Raw genomic sequence first — 20,259 nt, 5'->3', positions numbered from 1 at the left:
GTTAGGAAGTAGTCACTGCTATATACAATCATAGAGGCACTACTTGGACTTATGGATGCTGCTGATTGGTCTTAATGCACCAATTATACATGACATGTCAGGTTGTTCTTAAAATAGAAGGGCCCCACTAGGCACAGCTTTGTATGCTGGAAGAAACAGCAAGCCACTTGTACTTTATTCCAGCTGCTACTATCCCGTGTCCACTTTCTCTTTTAGTCACAGAGAACAGGGATGATAGATGCAGAGTTTACATCACAGCAGCACACTCTCAGGGTTGGGGGAGAGAAAAGATGAGAAGACCGTAGGATGTATATTGGATGAAATGTTGTAGTTAGATAACAGGTCTTGCCCTTGCAGCAGCTCACTCTTCTACAAATGCATTACACCAATGGCCAGATACCAAGTTTTCTACATAAGACCTCCCACCAAAAATCTGGATGCAGCCCTGAGAGAATTTCACTGACTCCTTAAAGCAGCATGGTTCTACATAAGTGAGACTGCAAGAAAAGTAACAAGGAAAATTAGAAGCTCAACTCCTTGAAGTACAGACATTTAGAAATTTAGTTTCCAAGTTGCCTCTGACATTATTAGGTATGTCAAGTTCCTTAATTGTGGACATTTCAACCAAAGAATTAAAATTAAATCTATACTATAATTCTGTGGACAGCACAGGGGCTAAAAATTTAGCCACATTTTAATTCAAGAGATTAATAAAAACTCACAGTGCAGCTAATCATGCTACAGTCAAAAAATAAAGACTCCTATTTGCAGTCATTATGTTATACATGCTTACAGGAAGAAAAAATTGCAAGTCAACCACAATCCATATTGGAATAATAGTAAATAATGCAAGAAAACCTATTTTTAAGATAGCTCTCAAAAATAAAAAAGAATTTTTGTTTATTTTTCAAAATGAAAATCAAGACTGATTTAGGACTCAATTGTTTTCATTGTAGGATTCTACATAAAGCAAGTTACATCTAGATTTGGTTAGCCTTCTTCCACCACTAAAATGCATTTCTAACATCAGTTTCCACGGAGTAATATAAGCATTGTTTGTCAACATGAAAATGAGGCTAGGAGATATTCAGACTCATGAATGGCTCAGAATGGATAATGCCCATATTCATATTCATGAGTTTTTTACATCTAAACCACAAATTATGGTTTGTTCTCTCCACACAAAAAAATCAAAACGAACCTTATTTTAATACTGGCATGGAGAGTAAACCCCATAAAGGGTAGATAATACGCCATAGCTTGTAGTTTAGACAAAAGAAGCTATGGTTTCCCACACAACTAAAAATAATTTCTGAACTGTGTGCAAGGGCAGGAGATCATGCCAAGTCAAAAGATTCCACAGGTTAATTCCTATAATGAAATCATGGTTTGTCATTATGCATGATTCTTGCCATAGGGAAAGTGTTGCACTAGAATGAAAAATCAATTCAGATCATACCCAAAAGCTTCATAGGAATAAGATTTTACATCCTATTCAGAACTTCTTCTATTTAAATTTTCATTCTGGTATAATTTTTTTCTACCTGCATTCTTTAACAGAAATCACTCCCCAAAGCTCCTGCTTAGGTTTAAAAGTTACATCGGAACTGATCCAAAATCGTATTTTCTTCTGGAGATTACGAGCTGCACAAAAAGCAAGCCATTCCCAACAGAGGGATCTGCAAGTTGCAACCCCCTACTGTTATATTAGATTCCTAAGACAACTAGGCAAAAATATGAATTCAAAATTACTAATCACAGTTATTTTTAAAGTTATTTTAAAAAGTCTATATGCCACCTCTCTACAGGATTATTCAAAGATGCTCAAAAAATAAAACATGATAAAATCATTTAACAAGCCGTTAAAAATTGAGACTAGATATGCTCATTTTTCAACTTAGACATTAAGAAGCAATGACTGGCACTGGCCTTTGCATCAAACCTGTTATTTTGTAACTCAAGCCAGCTATTGGTGTAAGTAAAAATGGTTCACATACTGCCAAAACCTGCAAAGGAATTTCTTAAGGTGTGAATATTTCACCAGAAGGAGGAGGGGAAAAAACCCAGGAGATCGATGACATACAGGCACACCGTGAGACATTAGTGTATTGGGATTCATAATTGTAACCAGTTGGTGTAAAAGATCTGGTTGAGATTCAAATAGCTCAGGAGCCAGCTTCTTCATCACATCTTCCAGTTGTTCAGCTGCATACCCTGGGGCTCCATACCATGTTTTAGGCTCCCCCCTGCAGACAGATTTTTACAAAAAGATAAAACTGAGTAAATAAGCAACAACTATGTAGGCTTTTTGTTTATAATTCTATATCCCAGATAGGCTAAGACAAGTACATATTGATATAATTTCACCCTTTGCTTGGTTCTCTATAAACTCACCAATGCAGGTAGTTAATGGAATAACTCCAGTGATCTTCAATATGCCAGCAAAATGAAGAAAAGCACATCCCTACATAAAGCCAGGGCAACTTCATTCCACATATATCAGCAGTGATGTGAGCAAGGACAGACTGCTCCATCACAGGCATATTGTTCAAATTCCAGCCACTATCAAGATACTCCTAAAAGAAAAGCAAAAAGTGAAATCCACAGGTCTAAGATAAACCAAGAGAAAAGAGCAAAAGAGTTTCTAAAGAGTATTTCTCTCAAGTATGAAACACCATAAACTTGAACATCTGATACATACTGCTCCAAGTCCAAGTACTGCCACCTAATCCTAGATTGTTATACGTATGTCATTCTTGGCTCAACCATATTACCAGCTGTACTAGACAGGAAGCATGGGAATGGGGGAGAGAATGTTACTGTTGTATAACACCTTGTTTCTTTCTAAGACCATTCTTCCTCTTAAAGTCAACAAGATGATCATCTGAGGTCTGAAATGGCGTAGCAACTATCTTTCATAATCACAATATACCTCTGAACAAGACAATTTGTGTATGGGAAACCAAAAGTGTTGACCCTACCCAAGACTGAGCATGTTTTTCCAAAAACATTCATCTCAGTTGTGAGCACATATGTAAGCTCCATCCCTATGATTGGGAATGTTCAAAAAGTAGCGTTCCTGATTGTAGGAATGAATGCCACACACATACAATGCATTTTTCCTCAAGGGTGGAAAGGGGCAAAGACACAGAACCACAGTGTATACACATCTAGTCACTGTGCTCACAGTGAAATGAATGCTCATAGGCGAGGCCCAGAACATTCAATTCTACTCCCATCTACACGTGTTGCCTTCTACATAAATCTGTCATTGTACAGTTCTACAGATATCATGAAAGAGATAAAAATGCAAGTACAAATTCAATGGATAGAAGAACAGGGTAGTGGCATATGGGTCATTTCAGTCTTTTTGTCCGTTACTTATTTTAGGTCCATAAGTTTCATATATGTCTCTAACAACCTACATTAAAACCAGTCTTCATTCAATTAAATCTTACCTCTTCTTCTGGTCTCAATTTTATTTTTCCCCCTCTCACAGGAAACCCACTGCCAAACTCCTTTGAAGCAATATCAGCACCATATTCCACTGTGACATCTTCTTCAATTGTGCTAACAAGGCGCCAAAACTCTTTCTCAACTAGTTCTGTGGGAACCATCTGGACATTAGACAGATGAAATATTACTTACAAGCAAAGATATTAATCAAAACAAAAATACCATGTCAAAACATTTGTGAACATGAAAGAGGCAAATGAAATAGTAATGGGGAGACTATTCAAATAAGTACAGAACCTAATGAAGAGGATGCTAAAAAGGAAGCTATAGAAGAATATCAAGATAGCAGCAAAAACCAGGAAGAGCAACATTTTTCAATTTTCCTTTGAACCACCTAGATGTCCTTGAGTGAACTAGACGCATAAGCACCAAATCAGCAAATGCTTCAGGAATTCCATGGTGAACACCAGCAATGATGCCAATATCCAGGCTTACCTGATCCAGCTACTAATCTCACTGTATTACTCACAGAGAATAATTTCCGCAAAAGACTTCCCAACATGAATTAAATGAGATTCTGAGTGCACAGAATCAGTGTTCAGTAGACTATGCCTCAAAGCTACTTGCTTTTTAGGTGCGCGCGCAGTTTTTTAAAAAAGTTCACTGCTTACTGATTGCTGTAAACTGTGATATCAGAACATCCAACCAAACATTTTTTTTTACTGGATATCTTCTCTCATTGGGTCAATTTTCCTGACTGTTTCTTGAAAACATTGTATGTGGTTGTTGCCATACATCCAGTGATTTGATAGGGGAGGGATTTCAATTTTCAAGTTTATTTATTTATAGTCTGCCTTTCTCACTAAGACTCAAGGCTGATTACATGCTGTAAGCCAGTACAATAAACTACAAAGACATTTCAATAAACAATGTAATAGGGTATATAAACGCAAATGTGCAAAGATTTGAAAACAAGCAGAAATCCAATATAGAGCTGAGGAAATACTGAAACACAGCATAAGCAAATTCTGAGCCTGACATATTAAACACAGAAACTATCCAGTAGGATCATATTTACTGTAACAGACAGTACACAGGAGTATAGTTTATAGTTCCTACCTCTTTACTAATGCATCTCTTTAAGATTACCTCCTTACAGTATAGCTCTTCTATCTTGGAAAAAGCCCTCTTGAATAAGTTGGTTTTGCATATTTTGTGGAAAGTTAGAAGAGTATAAGCTTTCCTGACCTCTACTGGTAGGCTGTTCTATAAAGGTGGGGACTACTACAGAGAATGCACATGTACAGGGAGCTGTTGATTTTGCCCATATGCAGGGTGGCACCTGCAGGAGGCCCTGTTCAGATAACTGAAGCTTACATGGCAGAATATAGGGAGAGAAACAGCCCCATAGATATGAAGGACCAAGGCTATAAAGAGCTTGGTATATAATAGCCAATACCTTGAACTGAGCCCAGTAACTGATGGGTAGCCAATGGAGTGGCTGCAGAATGAAATATCCATGCTCCTTCTAGCTCCTGATAATAATCGAGCTGCAGAGTTCTGCACTAACTAGAATCTCTGAATTAACTTAAAAGGGGAGGCATATATATAGTGCATTATAACAGTCATGTTTCTATGTTATCATGGCCTGGATGCAGGTGGCTAGATTGGCTGCGTCAAAAAAAAAGGGCCATCTTCCAGGTTAGCCTAAGTTTGCGGAAAGTGGCCTTGGTGTTGTGTGGAAGGTGAAACCAATCTTTCATTCCCAAGAGGAGGTATGATAATACACAAACATGTGACACTGTCAGCACAAATGAACCAACACTACAAGGTGGGAGACTACTTTATGAAAACAGGTGAACTTTACATGAATACTTGCCAAGAAATCTTACAAATATGAAGCTGATTCTGAACCAAGCTAAGGGAAGCTTGCCTATCAGTTGCACAGAAAGAGACAGATACTATTTCTTTTTTTTAAAAAATCATATTGTTAGAGTAATAGTTTTATCATATAGTCTAAGGGTCATTAAAAGATGGATGAGCACATGAGAATCACTGATTATTTCAAACATTCTTTGCAACAAGTAGTTCCTTCCTCTTTGAGCACATGCAGAGTTGTATAAGTATTATAAATAAAATATTTATATTAGTACTGTTAGGTGGTATTTTGCCATACTTCATTAAAGCCTTTCGATTGTCTTCTCAAAGAAATGAGAAAACAAGGAGAAATACTGAACAAATACCCAAGACATTGGCATACTGGGAAAGTATTCAGAAGGGGAAATAAAACCTCTTCTCTGAGGCAAACTAAATGTTATGGGGTATGGATCATGTGTTAAAATGTGTATTGTGTTTTTTCATATAAAGCAGAGGAGGGGTGATTGAAAACTGAAAATGTAGCATGGGCAGGCCTTTGTATCCACCCCATAATTTTATCTAACACAAGTTAATGTTAGTCTTACAGCTCTAATGGAAAAAAACAAGTTGTAAAAAATGGCTCTGGATGTGATGAGGAGAAATTATTCAGCACACCCCCTTCTCACCTGTCAATTCTGCTTTTTTGAATACCTCCACCCCCACATACACATTTGTTTTTCAGGGATTCAGTGTCAGCCCCATTCCAACACACAGATGTGTCACCATCATGCCTAATTACCCCTTCCCCAACAGACTTAATGAAAATATTAACATACGTGCACTGGCATGTTAAAATAATCCGACTTAAATGCATCTGCCATTTCTCCAAATGTGCGAAGTGTGTAGTCTCGTGCTGCCTGTTCAAAACCAAATGCTTCTTGTGGTTTACTACATTCCTGTGCAATTAAAATACAGCAATGATTAATAGAGAATGAAAACCGAATATTGCACATACAATTAGTACTTTAAGTAAGCTTTATAAATACGGGCCAGCCAATTTTACAGCATAGTTGTATAAGCATACATTATTGTATGCTGATGTAAATGAAGGCGTATAACTGTGAATGGGATTGCAGTAGGACCTGTGTTTATATTCAACTGGATCTTATGGATGCACAAGAAAAAGGTTCTAGTGGCAGTGGATCTTCCTCAGCTTGCTCCACTGCACTTCCTCCACCAGTGGAACAGGAAGGTGGAGGTAATATTGACCAAATTCCCATCTTCACCATTCCACTCTAACTTGGAGGTTTTTTGTCCACAGGGATCCCACAGCATCTTGCAATGCCTTTTCAGGTTTCAGACAGCTGGCTGCTGTAGGCAGAGAAAGGCAAGGGAAAATCTGCTCCTGAGCGCCTTTCATTTGTGCTACCAGAGGATCAAACTCATTCTCTCCAAACTCCTCAAATTAGTAAAATCTACTGACAGAATGCTTGTTGGCAGCTTTAGAGATGTGGGGCTACTAGTGCCAGTTTTATCATCCAACCTTAATCATGGGGGCTTAATCACTCACAGCTGATGACCCTTGCAGAAAGACAGATAGAATGAAGATAAGAATAGAAAGGAGGAATGCAGACAGTGGCCTCCAAAGTAAAAAGCACTATTGCATAAAATATTAATGTCCTGCCATGATTTTAAAAATATTTTTGAGACCTAGGACCCCCTGCCCAGCATTTCATCTACCTACTATTACCTGAGCCAGACACTGGGGACATCTCCAGTCCCCCTTGGGAACGTCATGAAGTGGTGGAATTAAGCAAAAGGTATGGTAACTGTCATCACATCCATCACACAGGAGCAGACGATCCTCATCATTACCACTACCACATAAGAGACACACATACAAATCCACCTGTAAAAATAAGTTGCCCAAGTAGGAAAAAAGGTGTCATTTTTCTTCGTGTTGGATCATTCCTGATAAACATATAACCAACAGGGCTGGATCGACCGGGGGGGGGGGGAAGGGGGGTAGTCTGCCCCTGGCACCGCCAAAGAGGGGGGCGCCAGGCGCAGCTGCCAGCCCCAGGAGCATGTGGGCAGCAAGACAAGGGGTGCACTTGCCGCGCGCCCCTTGTCCTGGAGAGCTGGCGGCAGCAGCGCAGGTGGCTGGGAGGCTGCCTGCACCATTCACCTGCCCCGCAGGACAAGGGGTGGCTGGCTTGCCGCACGCCCCTTGTCCTGCGGGGCAGGCAAAAGGCAGCGCGAGTGGCTGGGAGGCCTGCGCCATTCACCTGCCCCGCAGGACAAGGGGCACGTGGCAAGCTGGCCGCCCCTTTTCCTGCAGGGCAGACGAATGGCGCGGGCGGCCTCCCAGCCACTCGCACTGCCGCCGCCAGCTCCACAGCACGCTGGGACAGCTGGCGTGCCACAGGGTGGCATGCGCCACCCGCATCATGACATCATGGAGCAACGTCATCACACAACGCCAGGAGCACATGAGCGCTGTGCGCGCACACGAGTGGCCAGAAGATCCAGCCCTGCCAAGTAAGGTGTGACTTAAGTCTGTTTCATTTTTGATTCAATATATTCCAGTGCTTTGTTTTCAGGCATAAACATCTCAAGATCCCTAATGGCCAAACTGTTTGGATAATGGTCCCTTATGGACAAAAAAAACTCAAAGTCAAATCAAGATTTGATAAAAAAGGCTACAAGAATTGTAAAAGGCTCTTGAATCTCATCTTTTCAGAAAAAGAAGTTATGATGCTAAACAGTAAGGAGACTTCAACACAGACTTCAAATGGAACAACTAAGCCAAGATTAAGATCTCTTTCTAAATGAACGAGGTAGCAGTGAATACTCACTAGTCAAGTTATTTACAGAGTAACTACAAATGTTATTATATAATTTTTTATTCCACAGCATGAAAGTCAAGAAATAATTTCCCACTGTTTATAAAAGCTATGAACTCAGTATTTTTTGTAATCAGCATTAAGATCCTTAAATGAAAGTACTCACTGCATTAAAGCTCTTCTTAGAACGTCCCTTTGGTTTTTCTCTATCAGTTTCCCAAATTGGCTGTTTTTTCTCAACAACTTCTCGCTTCACTATGCCATGAGATTCTTTATCTGATAGAGCAAAAAGCAATTTAGATATTACTATTAAAAAAATTGCGGCAAACAAGAATGCTTTGAAAGTCTCTAAATATGGTTCCTACTCAACCAAAGAAATCTTAGTCAATTGTGTGAGTTGTAATTGATCAGTTAAATCAATTAAATATGCATGCATTTACAGTAAGAGTGGAAAGCTCTCTTTTGTTTGCTATGACACATCTTAAAAGAGGCATTCCTGCCTGAGGGAGAAAAGAAAACATCTACTCTAAAACAGCTTCTGCCACCTGCTCATAAGCAGTTTTTGTGAGCGTTTGAATTAACAACAGTTAAAGAACAGTTTAGAAAATATCCAACAGTCTGCAAACATAATTTTTCTTCATACTATAAATGTTAGCAACTTTAAAAAAAAATCTTGGTAACAACCAATGAATTATTTTTAAATGTTTTGTTTTTTAAATCTTCATAGCTTTGACAAATACTGTATGCAGATTATTTATACTACTATGCTAAGCTGCAATTTGGAGTTTAAAGTGGAGCTCTATAAATGGATACCAATTTTATTATTTTCCACTGATAGATTTACCATTGTCAGGCTTTGAGGGTGTGCTTCCCATTCTGCGTCTCAAATTGTGAGTCTTCGGTTCTGCTGTTTCCTCTGAATCAGTCTTAATGTTAGTCTAAGGGAAAATAATGAAACAACATTTATTTATTTAAATATTAAGGTCAGCACTAAGCTCTCAAGAGTGGTGCTTGATATTATACAAGGAGCTGCAGCTGGAAAGGGCAGTAGTTGGAAAAAATAAGGAAGCCCCTTTCACTTGTACTTGCATAATGTTCCCTTTGGACCCAAACTAAGTTGGTGCATATTTGGATGGTATATCTCACACTTCTGATTTTATACCTCAGTGCTAAATCAAAAAGGATGTTGTTTTTTTCTCAGCCAAAAGAAATACTAAGACTGTATTGTCGAAGGCTTTCACGGCCGGAGAACGATGGTTGTTGTGGGTTTTCCGGGCTGCATTGCCGTGGTCTTGGCATTGCAGTTCCTGACGTTTCGCCAGCAGCTGTGGCTGGCATCTTCAGAGGTGTAGCACCAAAAGACAGAGATCTCTCAGTGAGGGACTGAGAGATCTCTGTCTTTTGGTGCTACACCTCTGAAGATGCCAGCCACAGCTGCTGGCGAAACGTCAGGAACTACAATGCCAAGACCACGGCAATACAGCCCGGAAAACCCACAACAACCAAATACTAAGACTACTGTGCAACGTTCTTTGCGGACACAAGAGCCAAGGAGATGGTAATTAACATTAATTTGGGTAGTACATTCTATTGTAAATTTTAGCTTTAAGTGCCCTCTAACCCATTTGCATTGACACACTGCATCAAAATCTTAAGAAACCAAACAAAAAGTTGGTAAACCAGCTTTAGTAGGCTTCCATTGAAAATCCAGGAGAAAACAGGGTTGCGCTTATCTGTAACTGTTGTTCATCTAGTGTCCTCTGTGCAGGCACACACTGGGAACTGCACAGGTGCAGGCCAGCCATGGAGAAAGATTCTCAAGCTCTCAAACAGCAGGGGGGCTCCCCCCGCTCAACGTGCATGCGTGGGCTTTTCCTACCAAAAACCAGCGTTGCCAGGTGGAGCAACCCGTCCCTCAGTTCCCCACAGCCGCTGGAGGTCAAACTTGAAATTCTCACAGTGGGGTAGGAGGGAGGGAATGTGTACCTGCACAGAAAATACAAGAGGAACAACGGTTACAGGTAAGTGCAACTCTGTTTTCATCATCGGTCTTCTGAGCAGTCCCACATCAGGAGTATAGCAATCTACTAACCAACGGAGGAGGGTGTGAGAGTTCTAGCTGAACAGCAAATATAGGGTGGCTGTCCCAACTGCAGCATCCCTTCTCACATGAGTATCTACTGAGTAATGTCAGATGAAGGTGTCTGCTGAGGACCAGGTGGCAACTTGAGAGATGTCTCACAGTGGGGTTCCATGGAGAAAGCAGCTGATGAAGACTGTGCCCTGGTAGAATGAGCTCTGATCATCACTGGACAAGATACCTTGGCCCGAGTGTAGCACATTTTAATAGCTGCTAATATCAAACTAGAAAGAGACTGGTTAGCAGTCTTTTTTATGTGCCTCCTCATGAAGAGAGCCTTGGACTTTCTGAAAGGACTTGTTCTGTGTAGGTAATATAATAAAGCCCTCTTCACGTCCAATTTGTGAAGCGAATGTTCTGATTCAAAAGTTGGATTGGGAATCCAACTTTTAGTAAACTGCAGTCGTGTTGTTGATGCGTACCTGAATTCTTTTGTTGCATAAGAGACCTGCAAAGGAAGCAAGGGAGTAACGGATTGCCCTTAATTCTAGGACATGTATGTGCACATTTGTTTCTGAGTCTGACCAAGTATCCTGGGTGGAGTGGTCACCACAATGCGCTCCCCAACCTACAAGAGAAGCATCAGTGGTGATGGATATGTCTGGTAGCTGGATTCCAAACGACATACCCCTAAGGAGATTCTCCTTATGTGATCACCAAGCAAGTGACCTACAGATCTAGGGATGGAAAACCTCATCTGTTGAAAGTCCCTGGTTGGGTCAAAATGTTTGAGGAACCAGTTCTGTAAGGGTCTCATATAGAGATGGGTGAAAAGGACAACACTGGTAGTAGCTACCATAATCCCCAACAGCCTCTAAATGGACAAGGCTGACTGGAAACAGAGAGCAAAGGATAGAAGTGACCCTGCCCTGTCCAGTGGTAGAAAAACTCTCCCTACTGTAGCATCAAATCTAGCCCCTATAAACTGGATGGTTGGGTGAGTGAAAGGGAGTGAAAGGGAGTGAAAGGGAGGATTTTTTCAAGTTAATGCCCAAAGTTAATGCCAATGCCCAAAAAGGACATTGTCCAGATGGTAATGTCAGTGTGCTCTAGGAGCAGGTCCCTTGAGCGGGCAACAAAGAGCCAATCATCTAGGTAGGGTAGACAGAACATACTTTGACCTAAGAAAGGCAATTACAGCAGCCATGTACTTCATGAATACAAGTGGTGCTGAGGATAATCGAAAGGGAAGGGCAGTATATTGAAAAGTTTCCCTCAGAACAAAAACCTGAGGTATTTCCTGTACTCAGGGTGTGTAGCAATATGAAAATATGCATCCTTAAGATTTATAACAGCAAACCAGTCACCTGGTTCTAAGTACTGTGTCCCACTGGACAGGGTTAACATTTGAAACGTTTCAACTTTAATAAACATATTCAAATCATGGAGGTCCAAGATAGGATGGAGTTCACCATCCTTCTTGTCCACAAGAGAATATCTTAAGTAAAAACCCAGGGAGGACTTCTGAGGTACTCTCTCTATAGCTCCTTTGAAGAGTAGCTCTGTGGTTACAGGATAAAGTCCCTTAGAACAGGTTGAAATGTTCCTTGATGGGGATAATGGAGGTAATTCTGAAAAATTTAAACAATAACTCTGGTTTACAACTGACTACCCAGGAGTCAGTTGTAATCCTGTCCCGATTGGACTGAAAGAAGGCTAATCTGTCCATAAAGGAGTAAGGATGTTTTGGTTGTGGAATGGTCAGTCAGAAGAGTAGTTTTCTGTCCTTGAGAGGACTTTGGAGACTGAGGTTGAGGTTGTCTGGGCCTGTTCTTGATAGCCCGTTCCCCCCTCCTCAAGGGTAAACGACCATTGGTAGACTGTTTCCCCCTGGTAGACCATTCCCCCCCTTCAATGGTAACTTCTCTGGGGTTGGTATGGCTGGTACGGATACCTCGAAGAGCATTGGTGATATTGATATTGATACTTGGATGATTGTTGTTGTTGTTGCTGTTGTGAATGAGCAATGACCCCCAGAAAGTGGGCAGTCTGATGGTTCTTTTTCATTTAAAGAACAGCATCATTGGTCTTCTTTGAAAACAGGGATGTACCCTCAAATGGAAAATTCTCAATCTTGATGCATTTATCCTGTGGTAAGGCAGTGGAACGTAGACAAGAGTGATGACGTAGGACAACAGCAGAAGCTATAGACCTGGCAGAGCCACCGACATCTGTTCTTTGGCCAGTCTTTGTGGCCTTACCTTACAGTACTCTCACAAGTGCTTTCTTGTCTTCAGGTGGGCCCTGGACGTAGTTGGAAAGACGTTCCTATAGGAATAGGTTGTAGGAACCCATTATAGCTTGATAGTTAGCTATTCAAATGTTAAGGGCTGCAGAGGAATACATTTCTTTTCCTAGTGCATCAAGTTTGTGTCCTTCTCTGTCCACAGGTGAAATGTGAGATTCATAAGGGTATTTTGATAGGATTTCTTCAGCCACAAGTGATGAAGGGCATGAATGTTTAAAGAGGAATGTACAATCTTTTTGATCCAGTTTATAGTAATTCTCAATCTTCTGAGAAGTAGGAAGTATGGATGCTGGTTTATTCCATATGCCATGGGCAATATCTAAAAGGTCTTTGACTCAGGAAAGGCAACAGATGCTGGTGAGTACGTGTAAAGAGCTTGGAGGACCTTGCTCTTAGGATGTTGCTGAAGAGATGTCAAGTTCCAGGGCTCCTGCCATTCTCAGCATTTGTTTGGAGAAGAAGCGGAAGCCATTATTAGGTGGATGATGTTGACGGAACCGATGAACTTGGATCCATATTAAAGAGGGAATGTAGTTCCTCTGTTGGGCTCACCTCTACTTTCTCTTGGTGTAAGGTTGGAGTGGGTGGAGGTGAGGGAGTGGAAGGAGCCGTAATAATTTCTTCCTCGGTGTAAAGGAAAAATGCTATGTTCTAACTTAGACAGAAGCCATCCTTTTTAGAACTATGGTTCAGAGGCTTTCTGTCTGCACAAGCCTCTTGCTAGGACAATTCCTTCCTCCACACTCTCCCCTTTTCGTGCTACAGAGGCGTCTCTGAGAATGAGCTACTTTTCACTTTCTCAGCTCCTAGTGTCCTTGAGATAAAACTTTGTAGCTTGTTAACACTCCATGGCGGAGTTCTCTTTGAATTAATTATTTATCAGTTCACACCTGCAGGACTGAATGTGCCAAGTATTGCAGACTTGTCACACCCCTCCTTCTTCATGTATGTACCTCCTTTTCAGGTGATGTCAGCAGTTGCAACCTGATTGGCTATCCAGGCCTGGGGCACTCTGGTTTCAACTGTAATAAAAATGGCTATTCAGCAATAAAGCTTGAGCTTGTGGTGGGTTTCAGTAACAACAACTGTAACTCGCCCCTTGCTTCATGTTCTCGCTCGAGGACTCTGAGATGGACGCTGAGGCACCCATCTATTCGACTTGCTGTGATGCCTATTTTGACTCTTGACTGTGGTTTTCACTTGTTTTGCCTCCTTTTGGAAGTGCTGTGGTATATACTAGTAAGAGCTTAAAAGCTATAGGCTTTATTTGTTTTATCCTCACATTCTGTCTTGTGATTTTTAGTAATCTTGCATTTAATTAATAAATAATTATATTTTATTTCTGTGTGGGTTCTTTTGACTCTGAAGCCTCAAAGCTATAAATCACTTTGTTGAACTCACTCTGTGAGTTATGATAGGTGTGACTGCTTGTGCACCACCTCCCATATTATTATTTTGTCTTGTGAATTCTACTTGCAAGCCGTTCTTGTAAGGTAGATTTCTGTTCTGCTAATTCCCTAACTGGTTGTGGAGCTTTGTTCCTTTACTCCTTTGCCTTGGGATAGTCAAAGGAACTGGGGGCAGCCTACCTAGACAATTGTGAGACTCTCTCTCATTTCCAGTTTTGTAATCTGTGTGATACCAGCCTACAGGGCAGGCCGTGGCTCCTTTCCTCAGCTGAGTCAAGGCAAAGGGGCCCTGTACCCATTACACTTGCTAATCAGTGAGGGTGTTGAGGATAGCAAGTGATGGTGATAATGATGCGATAAAGTGAAAGCCGGTCTTCTGGGATGTTTGGTCTCTGTCTTCGATTTTTTTTTTTGGTGGTTCTGAGACAGCATGCTTAGATAGGTCTAGTGATCGGCATTTAGCGGTGTGGCCGTTGTGCTTTGGCCGTCAGACAGGTGTTGATGCCAAGGTCAGGCAGGATTCAGCAAATGGTGCAGTCAAAACTGGCGAATGGTTCCACGTTGGATATGGTGTAAGAGCTGACAACACCATCTCCCATATCGCTGTCTTCAGATGAGAGGCCCAATCACTTCTGTCCTTTGGGGTAAACTGCCAGCAGTGCCAAGAAGTGGAAGTGTGATGCAATTCGCCCAGACAGAGAAGGCAGAGTTCATGTTCATCAATATGCAGCATATTGGTGTCACATTTCACACACTTTTAAAAGAGTGCTTTATGAGACATACTTGCCTCTATAAAGTTTTACTTTTGCCTTATAGCAGATCAGGACATAAGATCATGGCACCAGTTGTTTGTATTTTTTTAAATATGTATCTGGTTTTAATTGTATAAGTTGTTTTCCACTCTGAGCCCATTCGCAGGGAGGGCAGGGTATAAATTTGATAAAATAAATAAAGATGAGTCCGAAGAGTTAGTGATGAAGAGTAATCGAGAGAAGAAACTTTTTCAGTGGCAGCAAAAACGGAACTGAGGGACGGGGGCGGGGGTCACTGACTGACAATGCTGTTCTTTGGCAGGAAAAGCCCGCCTGTGGGGGGAGCACCCCCTACAGTTTCAGAGCTTGAGACTCTTTCTCCATGGCTGGCCTTCATCTGTGCAGTCCCTGGTGTGTGCCTGCACAGAAAACCAACGACGAAGGAGAGCATATGTAGTATGAGAACAGTGACCTCCCATCTGAATAATGATGACACTGAAGATGCAGTCCAGGTAAAGTGATGGTTCTTAAGGCTCTTGATTTCAAGAGGTATTAAGCATATCTAACTTTATATGAGTTGGACATGGAGAGAAGAACTCTGGTAAGTCACAATCTCCCAGCCCATGTTTATTGCAAACTGGGAATTAGTGAGAATTATAGGACTGAGACTTATTAGTCCCTTCTGCTAAGTAAGGAGCTTTCTTCCAATGGAGCAAGTCTCTTAAGTTAAGCAATCCATTGGGTCATATAAGCGGAGATGACTGAGATAAGCTTTTAGAACTCTATACTTTATTCATATTAAAATGTGAGTAGCTTCACACATTGCAAGGAAGTACAAGGGAATGAAACCAGAACTTGGTTTCAAATCCTGGTTAAATGAAAACACTAGTTAGCTTTAACCATAATTAAAACTGCTGCCAACATACCACTTAACTTATGTTTAAGACAGGAGGACTTGCTCACATGAGGATAAGACACAGTTGAAGGGAACAAGTAGTGCTACTATGGATCTTCCCTTTATGTCAATTAGGAATATGCCTACACTAGCCCAAAGAGAAAACCGTGTACAAGTAACCCTTCATACTGCAGATGGAAAGCTCAACACAAGATCCCCTATAAATGTTGTGATTATGTTAGCTTCTAGAGGAGAAATTCCTTATTAAAGGAATTGGATTACTGTATTTGGATTAGTTTGGATTACTGTATTTCCATACTCAACATACCTCTGTTCTCATCCGTTTTGCTCGACGTGCAGGTGGGCAACTTTCAGATGGCTGAACAGATTGTCTTTGAGGAATATCATGAGGCTTGTATTCCTTGTCCTTTGTATCACTGGCAAGATCTGGCTTCTGAAGACACTAAACATGCAAGCAAAAGAAGAATTTTCCTCTATATATTTTTACAAAAAAACATTAGAAGTCTACCGAATGGATCCAGCAGCTCCCTTCCACTAAATGAGCAGCCTCGTTCCCCTGCAGGAAAACTTTTTTTAAAAACTTAATGAAGGGAGCTATTGGATTCAAGCTTATGTTAAGTATCTTTAATTTCTGGGAAAAAATACATACGTAATGCATGTTAACTAAAAATGAACTGGTATTTTTGACTATTCTGAATTCAGACAATTTAGTAATTTTATAGAATTACAGAATACAGCAAACAGATAGTAGAAAAATAGATTTTATTTATTTCATTTATACCCCCACCTTTCTCACCAACGGGGACCCAAAGCAGCTTAAATCTTTCCCCTCTCCTCCATTTTATCCTCACAACTACTCTGTGATTTAAGTTAGGCTGGCTGAGAGTGTGTGACCGATCGAAGGTCACTCAGCAAGCTTCCACAGCAGAGTGGGAAACCAAACCTGTGTCTCCCAGATCCTAGTCTGACACTCTACCCACTATATCACATTGAATATAATGTTCATAAGAGAACCAAAGTACTTCTCAAGTCGCCTGAAAAATTATTATTGACAAGTTTATCAATTCTGTGCTTGCCACTGATAATGACATCTGAGTTTTCAAGACAATCAAAAATCTTGAGGGCTCTTAGTTTTGCAAGGAATTTATGCTACAGACTACAACAGATAATGCTAGAAGCAGCATTAAAGATAAATCTGCACACCAGTGATTGAGCCTGTTGAGGTATGAATATCCTGGACTTGTTAGGATGACTTAATCTTTAAAAAGAAATGACAAACATTTTTATGTATGATTAAACTTCGTAGAGCCAAAAAAAAAAAAAAGTGCACGACTATTCCAAATAGAACAGCTTTATTAAGGAAGAGAATATTCAGGTAACATTTTAATAATTAAGATATTACATATATTAAGCTATTTGTATCTTCAAAATTTGAAGAAACTTGAGCTAACCTGGTATTATACCTGAAATTTCTGTAAAAAATAAATCGAGTTCTAAAAGAGAAAAGTATGAATTGTTTTATTTAGGATTATGAAGGGAACACATGCATTATTTAATAACTGATAATGTATATGTATACAAATTATTTTTGCCACAATGAAGGTGGCCAAAACTTATAATAATACCTTAAGGTTAGATTCTATTCACAAATCCTCAATGGTTTCTATTAAGTTGTATGGGGCAAAATAAGCAAGCTACTATATAGGACACAAGTGAGAAAGAGGCAAAATTTGCTCTTTGCCCAAGACACTGGAGTCATTGGAAGGCTTTGCTCTCACCTAACAGTGCCCTTGAGTATACTCTTTTACTTTCTCTCATACAAGCAAATGGCTGCCATTCACTGCTACTGGGAAAAAGTAAAAGTTCTCTGGTGTCTGCTGGCCCAGATACTACAGGAATGGGGTGGTGAATTGCCTTTTTGTGCAGATCACACAAATACTGGCCTCCCAGCCAGCAGCCTCCACTGATAAGGCCAGGGGCTGCTCTTCGCCTCCCCGGAAGGAGGAGACAGTGCATTTCCATGGCATCTGGGTCTCAGCCCAGGGGGCGGAGACAAGAGCCTTATGAGGCAGCTCTGCCCAGCCGGCTGTCAGTTGCTCTGCGTGCTCGGCCTGAACAAAGTACATCTCAAGCTCTCTCAGCCAAGCCCCTCTGAGGCCGGTTTTACCAAAGGCCCTCATGGCTAAGCAGTGGTAGCTGCCTTGGAGAAGCTGTGATATTTCCCTGCTTGCTACCTTCAAACTCCAGGAGGAAAGCCAGGGCCCAGCGCCAGGCTCACCTGTTTGGCAGAGACTTTTTCTTATTTACATTTGGGACCTGTTGTCTATTAGTCAGGAGGGCTAAGCAGGGTTATGCCCAGCCCTTGCAGGCCTCTGGCCTACCTAGGCTTCCCCCCACACCACCACTGTTTTAATTTGTTGGGAGAGAGTACTTCCAGCAGCAGCAGCAGCAATAGGCTTTGCTGTAGGCTGATCACACAAAAACATACACCACACATCACCCACTATAACGATGATGTTTAAGACAATTTGTTGCAAAAATGAAACAAAACATTAGATCCTGCTCTTTCAAACACACAAATTATGATGCTTTCTCAAAAATAATATTCCAAAAGGAAAACTGAAATGCTTATGTTTTAATTCTGTTTACTTTATTCAACCGAAACATTCCCTGTGCTTTCTACTTAATTTATCATTATAACATGCGTGTGAACAAAATATTGAGAGAAATTCTTCTCATTGATGGGATGGAAGGTAGTATTTTTGGAATGGTTAACTCCTAGGGTTGCCAGGTTCCTCCCGGTGGGAGGGTTGGGACCTGGCACTTACCTTTCGCAGTGCCAGTTTCAATTTTTGCACAATCTCTGGCATCGGCATGATGACATCACTTCCAGAAGTGGAAGTGTGTGGCGATGTCACTTCTGTAAATGATGTCATCGCGCTGGCCGAAGGAGCACTCCTGTGCTCTGCACAACTCCAATTTGGCTGGTTTGGGGCCTAAATTGGCCCCAAACAGAACGCGGGGATGCTCTCGCGGCTGGTGCAACGTCAATTACGGAAGTGACATCGCTGCGCCAGGTGGGAATGCACACACAATGCACTCTCCTGACATGCCTGCCAGTGGCAGGCAAACTCTGGGAGTTTGCCCCCTCCCACCAATTGCTGGGCAATCAGCAGACAAGGGGGCAAAGCCCTGGGAGTTTGCCCACCACTGGCAGGCACCTGGGAACCCTACTAACTCCTCTTACTCACTCTGCAGTCAAGGCTATGTGAACTAGGCAGTCTTTCCCTTTTAGAGGAAGGAGGCTCCCTCTGTTTTCGTTCTGAGACTCACAAAAAGGAGCATTTGAACTTGATTAACATAGCCTAAAACAAACTATAAACAGTTATTAGGATAAAGGAATGGAAATAAGTTCCTTCTGTAGGGAAAAGGATGGCTTTTTAAGAACTCTAGGAGACATTAACTTTAGTAAGAGAACCTGGATATCCTCCATTCCATTAGAGAAGAGGTACAATGTCAAGAGGGTGAAACAATCTGGAAAAGAGGCCTAGGGATTGAATCTGATTTCTAGATCACTCCCTTGTCTGGGTATCTATGGGAGCAGCTGGATGCTCTAAATCAGACTCAGATAGTCTACCTATGTCCTCTTCGTGATCAGACTCATCAACAGGAAAGCACAGATCCATAATCAATTCCATGTCCCTCAACAGGCCATTTTATTCTTTGCTTTCAAATATGATTTTATTTTTCTGAATCTTCTACATGTTCCAATATCTGCAACTGAATATATCTGCCTTTCATGAACCACTCTGCAAGGGTAGGGAGCAGTACTGATGGAAAATTGGCAATAAGCTTTGTTTGAGGAGCCTGCAGCCTTTTGCTTGGGAGAATTTCCCAAATGAAGAAACTGTATAAGGAGAAGCAACTTAAAGGCAGACTGAGAAAGGAGCTTTCAGTGCTTCGGTGACATCACCACACCAGTCAATATAGCAGGTCTTATCCTTCTTCTCACAGCTATATGCCCAGTATATAGCAAGAGGGCAGGGAGAATGAAATGAGGGGGAAACACAACTGTTCTTGATCTAATCAGGGAGCAATGCCTTGCCATGCATCATGGGAATAAATTCAGCAACCAAATAGACACACTGAAGGGAACAAAAACTAACTCAGGTATTGCTTGAATGCAGAACTGACTAACAGTATAGGATTTGGTTGATGGAATAAATTATTTCAATGTTTCTCCATACAAGAGGTAAAACACGCAGAGAAAAAAATCATTTTGGGAAGAACTGGTCCTCCTTGAACTACATTTCATATACATTCCAACAAAGATGTTTTCCGCATACACACTTACACCGATTGGATATTCAGTCTGCAAGGATTAGGGCTGCCAGGTCCCCCAACCCTTCAGGTAGGAGGCTGGAGGCCAGGCACATACTTTATGGCTTCTCCTATCAAGTGCGCATGGACCACACGTGCTCCCAGCCTGCACGATGATGTCACTTCTGGGAAGTGACATCATCGTGCGGGTTACATGCCACCCTGAGAGCACTCCCACGCTCCCTAAAGGGCCCAATCAGGCCTGATTTGGGCCAATTCAGGCCCAAATCAGCCCAAACTGGGCCACTGCGGTGT

At 41.4% G+C, this 20,259-nt stretch overlaps 1 protein-coding gene across 1 annotated transcript in view; it reads right to left on the bottom strand.

Moving 5' to 3' along the window:
* Positions 1-20,259, bottom strand: part of KDM5B (lysine demethylase 5B) — a 111,636-nt gene that overhangs the window by 65,173 nt on the left and 26,204 nt on the right. Inside the window, exons 6-13 of the mRNA XM_054979489.1 lie at positions 15,932-16,066; positions 9,004-9,097; positions 8,326-8,435; positions 7,064-7,222; positions 6,150-6,269; positions 3,459-3,617; positions 2,395-2,576; positions 2,084-2,246 (exon numbers count right to left, since the gene is read on the bottom strand). Coding sequence (XP_054835464.1) covers positions 2,084-2,246; positions 2,395-2,576; positions 3,459-3,617; positions 6,150-6,269; positions 7,064-7,222; positions 8,326-8,435; positions 9,004-9,097; positions 15,932-16,066 — 1,122 coding nt within the window. The remainder of the gene's footprint in view (positions 1-2,083; positions 2,247-2,394; positions 2,577-3,458; positions 3,618-6,149; positions 6,270-7,063; positions 7,223-8,325; positions 8,436-9,003; positions 9,098-15,931; positions 16,067-20,259) is intronic.

This window comes from Eublepharis macularius, chromosome 5 (genome assembly GCF_028583425.1).
Source record: "Eublepharis macularius isolate TG4126 chromosome 5, MPM_Emac_v1.0, whole genome shotgun sequence".
NCBI classification, from domain to species: Eukaryota; Metazoa; Chordata; class Lepidosauria; order Squamata; family Eublepharidae; genus Eublepharis; species Eublepharis macularius.
This window is presented reverse-complemented; position numbering and strand designations above follow the sequence as displayed.